Here is a 19,647-nt window from a genome sequence, read left to right as displayed (position 1 = left end):
TTGCTGTTTCTTCCGTGGGAAATGTTCTTAAGCGATTCCGTGATCGCAAGATCGAAAGGTTCCAATCAAGTGTCGTGCTGGAACTTTGGATCAGCAGCTGAAATGGAAGGTGTTGAGGTCGATCAACAGAAACCCAGGATCAGTATCTCTTTTTCTCATTTACCCTCACACGCACTTAAAATCGCTTCTACCAAGCGTAGATGAATTTGGTTCTTTAAGCGTATTGAGGTAAATGCATAACCGTAATCTGCATTAAAAATGGAACCCAAACCCAAAATTTCATCAATTTTGGTACACTGGAACTATTTTATATAAGCACGATTACATTTGCAAAAATCACCTTATTAGCGCCCCTCTGTGTCACTTTGTATGGGAGCGAGCTGTCAGTTTGTTAGTTTAGTGTCAAACAGTGAAGATATTATTTTGCTTTTAATCTTGATTTAAAAATCGAGATGAAAGTGTGTGGGTTCGAAAAAAATATCGCTGTGCTCAGAAAACGAAGCTCTTTCAGATGATGTATAAAAAACGATACATTTTTCAAAATTAAAGAACCCAATTGCGATTGTTTTGAAAATCTTCGTTGTCAACGTAAGAGTGAAATGAACAAATGAGTTCATTATCCATCGACGATTCAACGCTTGAGCATAGACAAACAGACATAACACTCACAATCACATTCATCGCAAATAATGTTTTAGTTGGGAATGTGCTTGCATTTGTCATGGTGGCGCCACTGAAGCATTGAGCAAGCCACCACATTTCGAACTTATCAGTGATGCCAGTTCTTTTTCACGTCTAGTTAGTAGATCTCAGCTCTTGAAAATGATAAGTGGTCAAGGCATCCCACTGGAGACACATACCACATCTGAAGAATACAGAAAAAAGATATTACGCTGTACGATTAACACAGAATTCGAGAACAAATCATGTTGATGACTGTAACATTCTATCAACTTTTACCAGTTATTATTGTTCAATACTTCACCATGAATTTCATTGATTGATACATATTATATTTTTTGCTGGGGAGGAGGGACATAGTGAACAGGTGGGGCATAGTGAGCATCCCGCAGTTTGGCTCTGGATCTCCAGATGCATGAAACAAATCAACTGGTAGTAGGTTCAATATCATTATGATATTGATCTTAGCACCAACCAATTTATTCCGAACGGCCGGAAGTCCAAGCTGGTGCACGGGATGCTCCCTATGCCCCACCTGTTCACTATGTCCCTCTTACCCCTACACACATTAAAGTGATGAGCGGTGGTAGAAAGGGCACTAATTACCTCGTTAAAAAAAAAGCACACTAAACAAATAAAAATCCCTAAAAAAAGCCTTAGCTTCTGTGAATGTTTCCTACGGATCTGTATTTCTGCAGAATTCAAACAATTCTATAGGTCTACGGAAAATTTCGCAGAACCGACATCACTGACTACTATCTGTTTTGTTTTTATTCAACACAGCTGACGCGTTGACAGAACGAGGGAAAAGCAACTGGTGAAAAAATTGGCATAAACGAGGGATGCTCTGGTTGCACATCAATGCTTGGGAATGTGGATGATAGATGGTACTAGTGCGCATGCAAAATACGCTTGACGATATTTTTTGAAGAATTTTCTTCTAAGAGTTATGTCTGTTTGTCTGTGGCTTGAGTTTCCAACCCAAAATTTTCAAAATCGGAAACGATCCTCAAAAGCAAAAAAATCAAATTAATTTTGCCATAAATGGTTATTTTGAGTATTATCGATTGCAGAGCCTAAAACTTCGAAATTATCATCAAATATCATCAATAATCTTCCAAGCAACATAACACGTTCCACAACGGTATATTTTTGTAAAACAAAAATAAACATTTCGCATTTGATACTCAAAATCATCTCCACCAAGACGATTATGAATATTGAAATGACAACAGAACAGGCGATGATGAATACGCATCTTTGAATGAACAAAAACAATTTTCGACTTCGAAACTCAGCGGTTGCCTTGATCAACAGCATTTTATCATGTCAAAATTCAAATTCATACAGGTACCTTGTTGGTTTATCTTTCAAGGTTGCCTTAATTTTCAGCTTGTTTGAGTGTAGAAGAAATGATTTTTATCAGCACTGCCCAGGACTCTCGGATCGGGATGTCACCAAAAAATACGGTTCCAGCCGTAGTACGGTCCGGAGGATCCATCTGCGACCAGGTAACCGTTCATCCCGTGCCTCCAAGCAACTGAACAGGACGATGAAGCAGAATCTAGTAGCCAGAACACTAGAAGTTGTACGACCGGGTTCTAGCAAAGTACAAAGAATGCCTTCTCATGGACGATGAAAGATATGTCAAGATCGATTTCAGGCAGGTTCCTGAACAACAGTTTTATCTGGCCCCAGCAAATTTAAGTTTGTTTTCGTCGATAAATTCACCCGGATTCTGATGTTGATGAAAAAATGGCCGCTGAGGTTGACCAGTCCAGTGTGCGGCAGCTGAAGGCAAGAATTGACCACTTTGTCAAGCAGTTTTGGCGTGACTTTCTACCAACGATTTCACAAAACTGGACCAAATTATTTCTATTTTTTTATGAAACGCACAAATGTTGGCTACTTTTCTCGAGATTCTAGAAGAAAAAATCTCAAAATAATGTTTTATTCCAAAGCTCGAGTGGTAGTAAACGTCATTTTAAGTGCTCAAATAAAATGGTTAATTGGCGTTGAAGGGCACCGTCGAAAAAATTTCTCTTCCAGCAAATATAGACAATTTCTTATGGGAATTTTCGGTGGAGTGAAAGGATAATACAAAGTCCGCCATGTATCACGCACAGTCTGACGTTTGCTTATGGATTTTCTCATAGGAGTAAAGAGCTACAGAGTCGCTGTCAACGCCAATTCTAAAGAAAGTTCGCGAATTCATCCGAACGCCGTCGGAGCAATTTTGCATTTTTTTTTAATTAAAGTACAATCAATGTACCTTTATTTTGACTAAATTACATTTTTCTTACGTCAAATCAATCCCTAGAAACACCTGGTTTTATGAGTCCGGATTCTAAGTGCACCAGAGTTTAGGATAATGTAACCAGGATTTAGCCTTATTTTTCGCTGCTGAATTCAATTTTCCTATAGTAATTCCCATATAAACATCAACGGAGCTCAAATTTCGAGAGAATGATCTGGACTTGATTAGGAATCGATTGAGTGTGGTGGAGCAAAAACGATATTTTAAATCAGTGCAGTACATCTCAGCATATAGCTGTCCTTAAATTTTAGGAAAACAGTCGTACAGGCACAATTTAAAACCATGGATTTCTGACTTGTCGACTTCTTACTTATCAAACATTTATTGGTTATCGGCAGAGCATTGCGCTTATTTGATTGAGTGTGTAAGAAGTCAGAGCTATTCTAGAAAAGGGAAGATGCAGAAATGACGCCATGTAGAAAAATACGCTACAAGGGGGAGTGAGATCATAGGTGCTGCCTTCATGAAACGTAAACAAACGTTAATCATTAACACCTTATACCAAGCTCAGGACCAAATTTGCCGCATCTTGACATGTTTTGGTTACCCCTGGTGAAGTGACCAGTTTCTGAATTGGATCAAAACCTATCACACCTTAAATCACATGAGAAGATAACAGATAATATGATGATTGAAGCTCCCAACAAACACTGAAAATAAAATTTCGTTTATACACAACGAAATCGCTCATATGTTCTACGATTTTATTCGTTTTTTTTTTCTGCAACGAAACGGGATTTGTACATTGTATGAAGCTAGTTTCGTTAGAACTGACAGACTCGCTATCGCTACACCCAACCAGCGGGCCACAAGTGTTGGTTGTGGAGGCCGAAAAATGTGGGGTGTGTTAGTGAGGATGGGTAAAAATAACTTCATCATTGGAAGGAATAAACATGACAAAAAAAAAAAAATTAAAAATGGGTTCAGACCGAACTTGAATCATGAACCTTGCGATAATCAAATCTGTGCTTTATCCATCGCTCTATCTGTACTACGAGACAATAAGCGCAGTTGTTGGTTTGATTGTATGAAGATGAATTTGTATATTATACGAATAAGGCGTAATATTGACATTGCGCCATATTACAGGAAAAACGAATGTTTCGTACTATTTATGAAAGATGTGTTTTATGTACGATATTCATTTTTACGAAACGGTTTTCAGAGAAATAACGAAAATACATTTTCAGTGTATTAAAGAAACGACTTCTTGACGATTTTATTCAACTGCATGCTGAATAATACTTGCATTATTTTTAATAATAACTTCTGTTGAGGGTTTGTTCACACAAATCTGTAGAGTTTATTCAACCACAACACATTAAACTATTGGTGTTGTATAAGGTATGTCGAGAAGCTATTATTCGACTTATATGAGTTGTAACATTTTTGATTATTCAGCATTTATTAGACATCACTGCTTCCCCCTTAATTAAAACAGTGATGCTCTGTATACGCTTGATTCTCATGTGAAGTAACGTTTAATTACACATGATTATACATTTATTAAACAAATTAAATTAACCCGAAAATAAGAGGTAGTTTCACAGGGATGGGGGATGGGTGTTTTTCTTTAATGATTTGTTTTCTGTATTTCTGACGTGAAAGAAAATGAACTACATACATACATATATCCATGTCGTTGCATGGGATTCGAACCATGTACCTTCCGATCATCAGCCGCTTGCCTTGTCTTCTGAGCTATCGTAGAATTCATCATATGGGCAGCTCAATAATCAATAAAAGATTGCTTGAAAGTGAATACCTATTAGCACTCCCGGTCGCAACTCTAGCTCCTTCAAGGCCCTGTGGGAATGATTAATTCATTCGTCGTTGTTTTACACGAGACCAATGTTACCTCTTCACCTCTCCAATTCCACACGGAAACAAATCCGATTCCATTTTCATGAATAAAAAATCATGAAATGAAAAAACTTGCCATCCAGTGAAATCATAATAATGATTCATGATTTAGTCATGGAAATTCATTATTTGATAATGCAGCGGAATCATGACCGCTATAAGCGTTACACGTACCTAGCAAACCGTGTTCATAAAACGCACTACATAGGTATCTCTTATACGCCTTTTGCCTTCCATCTTGTGCAAGTACTGAGTCAGTGGTCAAAGTATGGGTTTAATGATCGCAAGGTTCTTGGTTCGAATCCAGTCAGTCTGATGCTTTATTTTATGTTTTTACATGTTTTGGTTAAAAGCTAAAAGTTAAATTCATGAATTGAGCTCATGATTTCATCTTGGATAGCTGCGTTACGCAAAGATAGCTCCTGATATCATGAATATTATTCATAGTTTATTTTCATAACATAAAAATACACTATGTTCATGAATTCATGAACCATATTTCTCATTCCGGAGATTGAATTTGTTCCCGTGCAAGGAAAGGATGCTCGATTATTATTTTTAACTAAATCAATGCATTCATTGTCTTGAGTCATGTGATCGATGATTACTATTTAAATTAATTAGGCGTAGAACACAAATAAAAAAGGGTTGAACTTGGGATTGAACTCACGAAATTCTACTTGGAAAGTGGAAACGGTAACCACTACTCTACTGATTTCGTCTTGTTGTTAGACTGAACCAATATTGTGGAATAATGAATCTAATACGTCATTTATAAAGCATTTACAAGGCATGCGATTAAAACATGGACGCATTGTGATATAAGAGCTATTATGCTGACTAAATCCACCTTTATTCAGCAATGTTGTAAAGCAATACAATGAAATTTAATAATGGAGCTAGAAAACATTTATTATACGCCTAATAAAGCATGCTATTCAATAAAAAAAACAGTCGAATTAAAGCGTCAATTTATGTGCAAATTACACTTATTGAGTTTGTTATTAGATCAAACTTCTGGCGTTGAATTGGGAAGACAGTCAACGTTTATAAAGCTTTTAATAAGAAAATTAATCAGATCTCATTTTATTCAGAATTGTACATTACAGCATTTATTTAATATAGGGGAAATGGATGTAATGTCGGCCTAAATGTCCCTAATAAGGCCTGTACTCACTCAGGCCAGTGTTCATCAAAAATTTATTTTAAGTCGGATTTTCTTGAAACTTTCAGGGAATGAACTGATACATATGGATTATGTTTCGGCATAATTACTTTATTCAATTTCCTTTCCATCGCTGAAAGCCCGCACCTTTCCCTTAAGACCCCTCATTACATTTTGTGCAATGGTGGAGTCGACCTTTTTGGTCACTTTCATCCATTCTTTTTTCATTTCCAGCTCGTTCTTAAACACCTTGGACAATTTTCGAACTTTGGCCTTCATTATGGCCCAAAATCTTTCCACCGGACGAATCTCTGGTGAATTTGAGGGGTTGGCATATGGCCTGCCAGAGCAAGTATTTTTTGGCGAATTTGTCTACTTTCTTCTTCCCCTTATGTCTTCCGGAACATCAAACCGTGATTTGGCAACGTAGAACTCCAGCCCCGGTATCTGCTTTGCGTCTGCCTTGCTGTAGGTTTCGTCATCCATAACCACACACATCGGTTTCGTTAACCACTCTCGATACAACTTCCTTGCGCGGGATTTGGCCGCCGTGTTTTGTTGATCACGCCGGTTCGGTGTCTTCCGGACCTTGAATACACGAAACCTAGCTCGTTTCATGGTTTGCTGAACGAACCAGGCGGAACACTTTGCCTTCACACCTTCCGGGCCTTCACAGGGTCAGCTGTCTTCGATTTTCTTCCACTTCCAGCCCGCCGCTCGGTCGTCTGAGACTCCTTAAACGATTTTACCACCGAGACACAGTTGTATGGGTGATTCCCAGTTGTCTTCCGATCCATCTCATGGTCGCTGTCGGATTTTCCATGACGGTGAGCAAAATTCTCCGGCGATTTTCTTCTTGTTTCGATGACATCTCAATACCCACAGAACCGATTGTTATGAAATTTTGCACATGTAAACAATTCACTCCAAACTAGTTATACCCATATTTTCATCAATTTTTACCCACGGATAAAAATGGTGCATTTTTTTCGAGTACAAGCCTTATGGGCCCATGTATAAATTCAGCAATCGACAAAATTTGCAATAGCGACCAAAAATATCCATTAGTACCGTCTCAAAGATGCGTTCATTTTTTTTAATAATTCGTTAATTTTTCCAGGCTCATTTGCTGTAGCTTTGCGGAGCCGATATTCATTGTTTAGATAACAAAATAACTTAAAACTAACCATAGTAAAGCGGGGGCCGATTACTCGCGGCTATCTCGAGGTTATGGGTAACAAATTGTAACAAATTGATGGCAGGGTAAGGATTGTGAATAAAAGGTTTGGAGACGCGTTCATCTAGATAAAATTGATAAAAAGCAGATTTTTAGCGATGGGCCCAATCTTAGATCCACAGGCTAACATTAGAGCCATTTCCCCTATTTAAAATGAATTTCTGTCCGTCTGTCTGTCTGTCTGTCTGTGTCTGTCTGTCTGACCCATGTAGTCTCGGAAACTACTGAACCGATCGGCGTGAAAATTTGTATGCAGGGGTTTTTGGGGCAGGAAAAGGTTCATATGATGGTTACGTGCATGCTTTTTTTTAATTGGCGCATAAACTCAAGCTAATATTGAATTCCGAGCAAGGCTGGGCACACTCAGCTAGTACTAAATAAATGAAACATTAGTTAATTTTCAGTCCATTCAAAGGGTTTTAATGTTACTTCATACGCGAAGTTATCGATTTTCAGAGTTGGTTGGAAATGTTATCTAACATGAAGCTTTTGTGTGATAATTTATTAGCTAGAGAATGGTCTTAGAAGAGGGTAGATAGATAGTTCCGTTAGAGTACGGCAGTATGAAAATTGAATGGAAGTTGAAGATAAGCCATTGCTAATGAAAGATGTCCATTTTTACATAATCATATAAATCTCAGAAGTTTGCCATTTAAATTGTGTGGAATGTTGTGCAACTATGGGACAGTTTGTCTAAAATCCCAAAACAATAAAAAAAAAACTGATTGGCAAACGAAAGAGATATACAACGGTTTTAGTGACGGTATGATTTGAGCTGGTTGTATTGTTCTGACACGCACTACATTCCGGAAAATGGAATTTTTACATGAGAACTCAAAACCAAGTTCAATGTTAATACTATCGAGTGTGTTGAAAATGCACCTGGAGTTATCCTTAGTTCGGCCATAAAATCCTGCACTCGTGAACTTATCTAGAAAAATGTTATCCAGTGGCAGAGGGCCTCCGGCCAAAAATCTAAAAAACGCGACGAAAAAACAGAGACGAACAATTTGACAACGGGAAAATGTTCATGTCCGTTTAGAAGCAGGGCACACTTCGATCCTGACAGATCCTAGCGTGCTTCACAATCAAAATTTGAATTTGAATACATTTAATGTATTTTTTGCGATTATGAGTAAACCGTACTCAAATTGTGATGGAGTTTACTGGTAAATCGCTTCAATTGTTAGAGAAAACTGCAATACTTTGTAAATCGATTAAAGTAAGCGGTCCCCAAAAGGCAAACTTACCCTACTCTGTTGCAAAGTAAAAGTGAGGGAAATTTCTCGAAAATCATGATTCCAATGCTGGCGTGACACTTATTACACTCTTATGATCGTAAATTGTCCTCAACAGCACAATCGGCCTTACTACGTCACTTTCGGTTTGCATTTCTTTTTTCATCTTGATTGAGAGGTCGCATTCGATTGATCAATCCAGCACAAAACACCGTACCGACCTCCTCCTCCTCGTCCTCGTCCGGATTTAACACTAATTCTCTCCTCCCCTTTCGGTTTTCGGGTTATCCATATCCGACCCTACACACACGCACACACACACACACACACAATCGATTCGGAAATAGAGAGAGAGCCCCGAGAAATGCAAACGAAGATCGGAAAATGCACATCCAGAGAAACTTTTCCCCAAAAACATAACCTCACTTCTCGCACTCTGCCATGCGATGCGGCTGTTTCGGATTGGAAGCGACTTACGCATTAATATGATGTGGTTGGATTGATTGGGCTGTTAATCTCGTTTCTCGCACCAACCACATGCATAAACACGGTTATTCATTATGAGGGGCAGCCTCTTCCACCATTAGAAATTTTCAGCTAACACGTTTGCCATTAGCGATTTGAGCATTTTTTTCCCTCCTCGAAATTATGTTGGATCTAGGCGAACGGATTTAAGTAGAAGAAAAGCGATTTCGATTTCAAATCGGTACGGGCAATAGGTCACATCAGAAATTGAAATGCATTTGAAAAGTGAAAGTCTCAACAGCTTTTTTTTCGAATTTCAGGTACACTTCTCCGTCCAATTTTTCCCAGGGCGGCATTTCGCTGGACGAGTCCCGTGCCGTGAGGGAGCAGTTCTTCGCCGAGAAATCGACGGCCACTACGGAAGCACCCCTCAGCTTCTGGGAGACGACGACGTCGCTGGATATGCTGATTGCCAGTGAAGAATTGGTGACCGAATCGAACGAAGTCGTCGTTGTTCCGGATGCTCTGGTCGATCGGAACCACACGATCGAAAGCAATCGGTCAGTAACTGCGGAAAAGTTAGAAATCGAGACCAACGACTACGAGCTGGTATCGAATGAGGTTCGCGGTCAGAATCAGACAACCGCTCAACCGGGGAAGGCCCAGAAGAAGGGTAAGTTCTTGGATCAATTTGGGGCAACCGAGGACAATGACATCAACGGGGCGGCATGGGCTTTGGCCGGAATGAGGATTGTCGATCGGACGTCCAGCAAAGCCGGACAAGCTTCCGGAGAGAGTGTGGAAGTAGTTCGCGATGAGAACGAAAATTCGGTAGCGAACAACACGCTGAAACAGCTGATGGATTGGGCTATGATCGTGCAGGATGCTGACTTTGCGAACAATTCGTTTGCGAAGCCAACCACTTCGGACCTAGAGATTGAGCTGAAGAACGAAATCAAGGATCGCCGCAAGTACGCTAATAAGACGCCGGTGGATGCTCTGAGCGAGGAAAACAGGATCACTTCCGTTGTGACGGAATTAATCCCGGAGGCGTCCGTGGAGGTCACCACTGTGCTTCCTATTGCGAAGTTGGTAGCTGAACCAACCTCTACGACGTTACCGGCGGACGACGATTTGGAAGATTTTAAATTCGAAGATCGCAGCAAGATCCCATTGGAAACGACCAAACGACCTGAGCTGACAAACTTCATCCAAGAGACGACTACCGCTTTCATTGCCAAGACTGAACAGGTTGTAACCACAGTGCGTCCAACACGTGGATATGAAGTCTTTGAAAACATTGACGAAAGCGAAAGTTTCGCCTTGCCTGGAAAATCTACTACCACCGGTAGGTACGAATCCAGTACCACCATAGAGGACATCCCAGTGACCACATACTCGCCAGCATCTCCGATAGTGAAGAAGATTGAAATCACGACGGAAGCGATCCTTCCTACCACATTCGAATCGATGCGTACTACTCGAAGACCCGTGATCACCACGACCCCGGAGCCGATGACAACCAATTCGGTGAGGTTCATCGAAGAAACCACTCCTCAGCTGACAACCACAATGACCACGTCCACCAGTACGGTGGCAACTCCAGCGAGCGAAGAGAACGAATCTCTATCCAACTCTCTGCCACGCAATTCGGACGAACAGGTTTCCTCATCCGAAGTGGATCCCAATGCCATTAACCAAACCAACGAAGAGCTAGCCATGACCACCTCGACCAACGGTCCACCAACAACCGGACTATCGGTCCGCAACACATCCGATAACATCATGACCCAACAGTCAACCATCCAACCGACGCTGATAGAATTCCGTCCCACCACCGGCACCACCGACAAGGTGGATCTCTCTCCCGGTCAAACCACCGAAACCGCCGAAGAACCCACCATCCCGAACCAACCAGTGCTGATCGATGACAAGAACGTCTACGATACCGTTTCGGAAACGACGCCTAATCCGATCCCGGAACCCGAGCCATCCGCCTCGCCAGAACCGGAACCATCTGCCTCGCCGGAACCGGAACCAACTGCCACAACGCGTCGCTCAATTGAACGCCAGATGACCACCACCGAACTGTCCGAGGAGGAATCCGTCACCGAGGAAGACTACATAGAAGTCAGTAGCGGCGGATCGTCGTCGCGGTCTCCGCTGGATCAGAATCAAACGACCCCTGCACCACCCCAGCCAGAAGAGGAGGAAGGCAGCGGCGTAGTCGTTGCCGTTGTGGCCAGTCTCGTCAGCGTGATCGTGGTGCTGCTGCTCGTAGCGGCATTTGTGAGTATACGGATACGGGAGTGCGGAACGGTAGTTTTTTACAGGACTGCATACTGGGACTTAACATCTCCGAAACGAGACCCACATTGACGACGCCCACCGACCACTACAGAGTATGAATGAGACTTCCTTTACTAACGAACTAACTTTAGTCTATCGTGAGCTGTTCCCTGGTGTGAGGATTCGGTTTTTGAAACCACCTTCTAATCGTAACAACCTTAGTGCTAATGAACATCGTGTGAAGTAGAATACTAGACTAGACCAGGATGGTGGGGAATTTTGTTCCGAGGCGTTCGAAGGATGAACAATTCTATATCTGTTGCGTCATATATCGTTCATTATGTTTTCTATAGTTAGAGGGGACCAGTTTGTTTTCGATGCGACCCTTGCACTATTCTCAACTCTTGATAATTTTGTTGGAGTGAATAGGTGAATTAAGCAATCTATTAACAAAAACGTTTGGTTTAAAGTTCATTTTGATTGATTTTTCATAAGGAATTCTAAGGTGCTTTAAGTGTAGTCTATACTAACAGTTATTCTTGCAAAGTTCCAGTGGATTTCCATTCGAACTACTGGTGTATCATCATCAAGAAGCTTTCTAAAGCAACATACTCTACAACAATTATCTAGCGAATAGGTGTAGAATTGTTCACGGTTTAACTCCACAGAACAACTTGATCCACTGCTGTTACAATCCTTCTTCTTTCCTTCTCCTTCCACTTTCACTATCCTCCTATCTTTGACTATGTATGAGCGCGTGCACATAGTGTAAATAGCCGGTTTGGTCCGCCCCCGTCCTCAGGGACCGAGCAGGGCAATCTTTCGTTGATCAGTTGTACTATCCGCAATTGCAGTTGATCTTCCGCAAGCGACAGGCGCAGGTTTCCTACGGCCAACGATGCCGCCCGGTCGGGCTGGACGCCTACAGCCTGGACAACGTTTCAGTGTACAACAGCGTGCGCCGGAAGGGCAACACGATGCGGATGTCGAAGCGCTCCTACGGCAATTCGGCCTTCGAAGACCCGGGCCTCAAGACGAACCCACTGACGGTGGCTGAACTGGCCAACATAATCCAGAACAAAACGGCCATCTACGATGAGTTCAAGGAGATTCCGAATGTGACGGCCCGGGCCGACGAGGTGCCCGAGGGATGTGAGGAAAAGAATCGGTAAGGATTTTTGTTTTGGTATTAGTATTAGGATAACTGTCCAGCATTGTTTACAGATATGCGAACGTGGTGCCACTACCGGAAACCCGAGTACACCTGAAGCGCATCAACGACGATGAGAAGACTGAGTACATCAATGCAAACTTCGTTAAGGTGACCTTTTTTCCGTTTTGAGGTTATGTGTTTTTGATTAACTTGATCGATTGGTCGCAACTGTCACAGGGCCCGAAGGACAACGTCAACTACTACATCGCCTGCCAGGCCCCGATGGAGAACACGATCAACGACTTCTGGCGCATGATCTGGGAACAGAACTCGAAGGTCATCATCATGGCAACCGATCTGAGCGAGAGCGGCGTCGAGAAGTGTGCCGAGTATCTGCCGCCGTCAGTCGTGCTGGACAACAACCGCGCATTCGGTGACTTCCAGGTTGGTTTGGCACTCGTCCGGATCGGAAATAGATCATTCTCATAAGCATCCCCTCTTTCCCAACAGCTTACGCTGAAGAGCCGTGAAAACAAGGAAAAGTACACCATCTCGACGGTACATCTGCGCAACACGCAGACGAACACGTGGCGCGAGATCATGCACTTCTGGTACCAGTGGCCGGACACCGGGGTGCCCATCGACGAGTCCTCGATAATCGCAATGCTGCTGGAGGCACGCAGCTACTCCCGATTGGCACCGGGTGAACTGGCCGACGCCACTTCCAACAATGGCGTCAACAACAACAACAGCACCACCAACACCGTCGTTATCAGCAATGGAATCAATGGCGGTATAACCAGTATCGCCGAGGAACCTACGTCGGTCGATACCACCGAGTCTAGTAGTGTAGCAATAGGTAGCATTAATGTAGATAGTTCCAATAATAACAATAACACCATGGGTAAGACGACGTCGGACGGAGCTCCGCCGAGCAGCCTGATGAGCAACGGAGGAACCATGGACAAGCACAAATCGCTGCAGAGGACTCAGGGGTAAGTGGACAAGTGATATTTTGAAGACCAAAGCTTGCATACTAAACGGGATGTTCTGTTTAGACCAATAACGGTGCACTGTTCGCCGGGAACTGGCCGCACCGGGACGATCGTCGCGTGTGACGTGGCACTGCGGGCGGTCGAGATTCCACCGCGGACGGTGGACGTTCCGCACATCGTGTACTACGTCCGACGGGGACGGGCCAGCTCCGTGCGGACGCGGGAGCAGTACGAACTGATCTACAGGGTAAGTTTTATGATCTTCTTATATGGGAAACCTACAAACTCTCCGAAGGCTGCGGATCTCAAATTATCTAGAAGGTTTCCGTTGCTTAAGGTATTTTCCTAACGATTCCGATGTATATGAGACGAAGAAGTCCAAGAAATTCAAAAATCTACTGAGATCAAATTTTAGAAATTTAGACAAACGTCAATAATTTGTCAATCTGAAATGTTCATACCGTTCCGATTCAAATTTCGGACGATTCAAATTTCGGACGATTCAAATTTCGGACACTTTCATTTTTAATTAAATATTACATCCAGTTAGAAACAAAGTAATAATGTTAGTTGATCGTGGAGGGCACTAGTCAAAAAAATTTAAAATTTACAAGACATGTGGATCATATTCGACCGAGATAATCAACTTTTAATAGTGTCCGAAATTCGAGTTTAAGTGTCCGAAATTTAGTTCATACTTTGTCAAAAATTAAAAATTATTTAGTTTTTAAACTCATTGGTTCAAGAAAATCATTTTCCGCTGTAGCTTGCGGAGCTGCCTTGCATAATCTTCTGCAAATAGTGCAGAACTATTAGTCTGTTTTACCGTATGTTCCTTAGTGTCTCGGTGGAATTTTTCAATCGCCTTTGAGTAATACGACTTCGGTGGATCCATGAACGAATCGTCCAAGGGTTGTAGGTCTTGTGTGCAATGAGGAGGTAGCGATATGCCAGTAACGTGGTTTTCTCTAGCCAAATCGAGGAATTTCAAATTCTTGGTTGACTTACGTGACCGTCTAAAATAAGAAATACGGGAGCGTCCTTCATGGGTTTTCTGTGGAGCAGGAAATGCCTGAACCAGTCAACGAATAAATCCGTCTGCATCCATCCGCTGGGATATGCACTCTGAACAGCGTCCCTGCTGGTGCTCCAGTTGTTAGCTCATCTTTCATCCGGGCACGTGGGAGTATTAACATGGGAGGGACATAGACTGCTGTAGCAGACATGCAGATCACACCGGTAAAATTCCTCTTTCTGCAGAGGAAAGGGTTCCAACTTCCATCTTCCTTTTAAGAGAAAAATCCTTGGATGATCTGGTTTGAATCTGATAATGAAAAAAAAATGTAAGAGACGTTTTCTCGTAATGCAATATCGATATACTTACGGTAATGACTGCAGTCTCATCAACATTAAAGATGCGATGATGCGAAAATTTTCCCTCACAGTAAAGAGTGTTACGATCAAATTTTTTCCGTAACAGCAGGATGCCAAATCAGACCAAAACAGCACGGAACAGGAAAGGCAGCAGACGGTTTTCCAGCCACTCGTTGACGTAAATTTCCTGGTTGACGGTTTCGGTTGCAATGAAAATGTCAAACCAAACCAAACCAGCGAACATCGACAGTTTTATATGCTTGGAAATGTCTGCCATCTTTCCCTTTCCGGATGTCGTATAACAGTCCTGTCCAGGAACCTTTTTCAAGTATGTTTAAAGTGCGAGTAGTTAGGATTTTCGCGATGTGCGTGCAAAATTTTGATGCGTTCTTCCTCTTGCAAGGACGCCATTTTGGTAAGGGGATGTCAATACACTACTGTAACCGTTCGCGAAGAATGCTCGAGGTTCAAGTGAAACTCGGTGGCTTAAGCGCCACTCCCTTTACGAGAGACCACCGGTCGTGTTTTCTTTGCCCGACTTAGAGACTGATCCTCAGAGGACCACCCGAACGGTATGATTAAAAACCCTACCTCAATGAAATTCAAAACTTTAACGGAAAACTAATCTTTATCGAAAGAACACCTTTATCCGATCCAAACCCGCAATCTCAAAAAAGTCCACAAATTATAGTCCCAATTTTCATTAAACCTAACGAACCAAGCTAAACCGAATGTATCTGATTCGAATCCAAGACGAGCCCAAGAACTCAATGGCGAGCGAGTCAGCTAAAAAACCGTGACAGAAAAATAAGTAACTCAACGAAAAAACTTCAAATTTCAATCTATATTCAATCTTTCCTTAACATTCATTCGGGTTGGACTAAACTCGGTTCAAAAAGCAAACTATTCATGGCCATGAAAAGAAAGTACGGACATACCTGCGCAGGTTTTTTTCGATCCGATGCGATGCGATGATGGCGACGGATGGAGCGGTAATTTTTTTTTTTTTTTTATCTAGTTCGTTTATTTGGAAGGCTCAATCGCGTTAGCTTTACGGAGCCGATAATTCATTGTTCACTGTGTGTAACAAAATTCACTTAATTCTATGTCTAGTAGGAGTTGGGCCGATTACTCGCGGCTTACTCGAGGTTAGAAGGGTACATTTTCGAAGGATAGGATCAGGGGAGGAGCTTGAGGTAGGGTTTCGTTGTCTCATCAGAGCGTTGTCGCCAGTATGAACGGTAGTGCTGTTCTAGCTTCGTCCGGAGTTTGACCGGCTATGGTGGGTGACCAGTGGGCGACGATGAGACTCATCGAGACGGGGGGACAAGACAAACAAAAACTAATAAAGAGAGACAAAAGACAAAAGGAATTAAATTCTTATACTAGACATTTGAAGAAAAACATAAACGGACTGCATATAGCAGAGATCACGGGTTGCCAACACGTCTCTGATAGGAACATAGGGTTGTCTTCCTTGGGCCTCGAGGGTATTCAAAAGTCGCTCTCTGGCGGCGTCATTATCCGTACATTGCCAAACTGCGTGTTCGATGTCATCGTAACCGTTTCCACACCGACAGATGTTGCTGTCCACGAGGTTTATTCTATTGAGATGAGCATCTAGCGAGTAGTGGTTGGACATAAGTCTACTCATCACGCGAATGAAGTCACGACTTAAGCCCAAGCCTTTAAACCACGCTCTCGAAGAAACATTAGGAATAATTGAATGTAACCACCGTCCAAGATTTCCAGTGTCCCAATCGGTTTGCCAACTCGAAAAGGTACTCTGACGCACTAAATGGTAAAATTCATCGTGTGAAATTTGCCTGTCATACAATTCGCCTTCCTGCGCGCCCACCTTTGCGAGAGAGTCCGCCTTCTCATTGCCTGGGATTGAGCAATGTGAGGGGACCCATACAAAGGTAATCATATATGATCTTTCGACCAGCACACACATCTGCTCCCTTACCTTTGAAAGGAAATAAGATGAGTGCCTACCTTGTTTCATCGACCGAATAGCCTCAATCGAACTGAGACTATCCGAGAAGATGAAGTAATGGTCTGTGGGCATATTGGAAATCATCCCCAATGCGAAGTTGATTGCTGCCAGCTCAGCAACAAAAACGGAACAAGGTTCCTGAAGTTTGCGGAAGGCACTAGAGTTTTCATTGAAGACACCGAAGCCAGTGGATCCATTGAGACGGGACCCGTCTGTAAAATATCTTTTCATGCAATTGACTTGTTGGTACTTTTCAGTAAAAATACGTGGGATAATAATAGGTCGAAGTTGATCGGGAATCCCATGAGTTGCTTGTTTCATGGTCAGATCATATTCAATTGAGGAACTGCGATTGGTGAAGTGAACACGGTCTGGAGTATAACAAGGAAGACACATATCTGATGATATGTAGTGGTGGTAGATTCTCATAAATCGAGATTGTGTGTTCAGCCCAAGAATTTCTTCAAAATTAGCAATTATAAGTGTGTTCGTCACTCCGCATTTGATTAGTATTCTGAGAGAGAGCTCCCAGAAACGGTTCTGGAGGGGTGTTACTCCTGCCAGAACCTCGAGACTCATGTTATGCGTTGAGTGCATACAGCCTAGAGCAATACGCAGACAACGATATTGAATTCGTTCCAATTTTATTAGGTGACTTTTTCTTGCCGAGAGAAAGCAGAAAGAGCCGTACTCTAGAACAGAGAGAATAGTTGTTTTATAAAGCGTTATGAGGTCTCCCGGATGAGCACCCCACCATGTGCCGCAAATTGAACGGAGAAAGTTGATCCTCTGCTGACATTTTTGCTTCAAATACGTAATATGGGCATTCCAAGTGCACTTTGAATCAAACCAGACCCCAAGGTACTTGAAAGACAATGATTGGGTAATGTTTCTGCCAAAAAGATTAAGCTGCATTTGGGCTGGGTACCGCTTTCGAGTAAACACTACCAGTTCAGTTTTCTGCGGCGAGAATTCGATCCCTAGATTCATAGCCCAAGAAGACAAGTTATCTAAGGAACTTTGCAATGGTCCTTGCAAGTCCACGGCATGTGGACCTATTACGGAAACCACACCGTCATCTGCAAGTTGTCTTAGCGTGCATTGTTCTGCCAAACAGTTGTCGATATCTTTGACATAAAAGTTATAAAGAAGAGGGCTGAGACATGAGCCTTGGGGCAGGCCCATGTAACTAATTCTGGAAGTTGTCAGTTTTCCAAGAGAAAAGTTCATTTGCTTTTCTGACAACAAATTGTACAAGAAATTATTTAAAATTCCAGAAAGTCCACATCTGTGCAGATTGTCTGACAGAATTTCAATGGAAACTGAATCAAAAGCCCCCTTAATGTCCAAGAATACTGAAGCCAATTGCTCCTTGTGTGCAAAGGCCAGTTGAATATCTGTGGAAAGCAGCGCTAGACAATCGTTTGTTCCTTTGCTCTTGCGGAACCCAAACTGTGTATTTGATAGCAAGTTATTTGATTCGACCCAGTGATCGAGTCTCCGAAGGATCATTTTCTCCAACAATTTCCTAATGCACGAAAGCATAGCAATCGGACGGTATGAATTATGGTCAGACGCTGATTTGCCAGGTTTTTTAATGGCTATTACTTTGACCTGTCTCCATTCAGGCGGTACAATGTTGTTTTCTAGCAAGGAATTGAATAAATCTAGCAAGCGTCTTTTAGCGATATCTGGAAGATTTTTCAGAAGATTGAATTTAATCATATCGCTTCCCGGTGAGGAGTTGTTCGATGAAAGAAGAGCCATAGAGAAATCCAGCATTGAGAATGGTCTATCCAGAGAGCCGCCGCTAGGAGACGCTTCTCGAAGAATATTTTGTGCTGGAACTGAGTCCGGACAGACCTTTTTAGCGAAATCGAATATCCATCGGTTGGAGTATTCTTCACTCTCATTGAAAGATGAGCGGTTACGCATGTTGCGAGCCACCCTCCACAAGGTGTTCATTGAGGTTTCTCGTGAGAGTCCCTCGACGAAATTGCGCCAATAACCGCGTTTTTTTGTTTTGATTAATTGTTTCAGCTTTGTCTCAAGCTTTGAATATTCCTCGAAGTAAGTGGAGGTTTTGTGTCTACGAAAAGCTTTGAAAGCATCAGATTTTTCTACATACAATTTTGTGCATTCTTCGTCCCAACCAGGTGTGGCTGGTCTCCTTTTAAAGGGTGCACTTGGAACTTTTCTTTTTTGTGCTTCCAGTGAGCTTTTGTAAATCAAATCGGCTAGGAATCGATATTCTTCCAATGGTGGAAGCGCATCTATTGATTCGACACCGATTGTCACCGCCGTTGCATATTTCTGCCAGTCGATGTTCCTTGTAAGATCAAATGGAACCCGAGATGGTTCTGCAGAGTGAGGGCCACACTTTATTGAAATGATGATTGGTAAATGATCGCTACCATGGGGATCATTGATAACCTTCCACTGACAATCCAATGATAGCGATCTTGAACACAAAGATAGGTCGAGTCGGCTTTCTCGAGCCGGAGGTTTTGCTATACGTGTCGCTTCACCAGTGTTCAAAATAGTCAAATTGAAATCGTCACATAAATCGTAAAAAATAGCCGCTCTATTGTCGTCATATAGATCGCCCCACCCAGTACCATGGGAGTTCATATCACCCAGAATTAATACTGGGGATGGAAGAATCGAAACTAGATTCCAGAGTTGACTACGGCTAATGGAGGTTCTTGGTGGAACGTATACTGAAGCTATGCAAAGATCTTTGTTCTTCACGTTTATTTGGCAAGCAACGATTTCGACGCCGGATAGAGCAGGAAGGGAAATTTTGTAGAAAGGGTAGCACTTTTTGATCCCTAAAAGTACTCCTCCATAAGAATCGTCTCTATCCAGGCG

General features: G+C 42.4%; 1 protein-coding gene across 2 annotated transcripts in view; it reads left to right on the top strand.

The window, feature by feature from the left end:
• LOC135710079 (mucin-2) overlaps nt 1-19,647 on the top strand; it is a 189,038-nt gene that overhangs the window by 151,635 nt on the left and 17,756 nt on the right. The window contains exons 3-8 of one of the 2 annotated variants that reach the window (XM_065232549.1): nt 9,287-11,255; nt 12,110-12,423; nt 12,480-12,576; nt 12,646-12,852; nt 12,919-13,403; nt 13,467-13,650. In XM_065232549.1, the coding sequence (XP_065088621.1) occupies nt 9,287-11,255; nt 12,110-12,423; nt 12,480-12,576; nt 12,646-12,852; nt 12,919-13,403; nt 13,467-13,650 (3,256 nt within the window). Of the gene's footprint in view, nt 1-9,286; nt 11,256-12,088; nt 12,424-12,479; nt 12,577-12,645; nt 12,853-12,918; nt 13,404-13,466; nt 13,651-19,647 lie in introns of both variants that reach the window. The other variant, XM_065232548.1, reaches the window with a different exon arrangement.

This window comes from Ochlerotatus camptorhynchus, unplaced genomic scaffold, assembly GCF_037179485.1.
Source record: "Ochlerotatus camptorhynchus isolate MF236.1 unplaced genomic scaffold, CSIRO-AGI_Acam_v1.1 ptg000370l, whole genome shotgun sequence".
Lineage (NCBI taxonomy): Eukaryota > Metazoa > Arthropoda > Insecta > Diptera > Culicidae > Ochlerotatus > Ochlerotatus camptorhynchus.
This window is presented reverse-complemented; position numbering and strand designations above follow the sequence as displayed.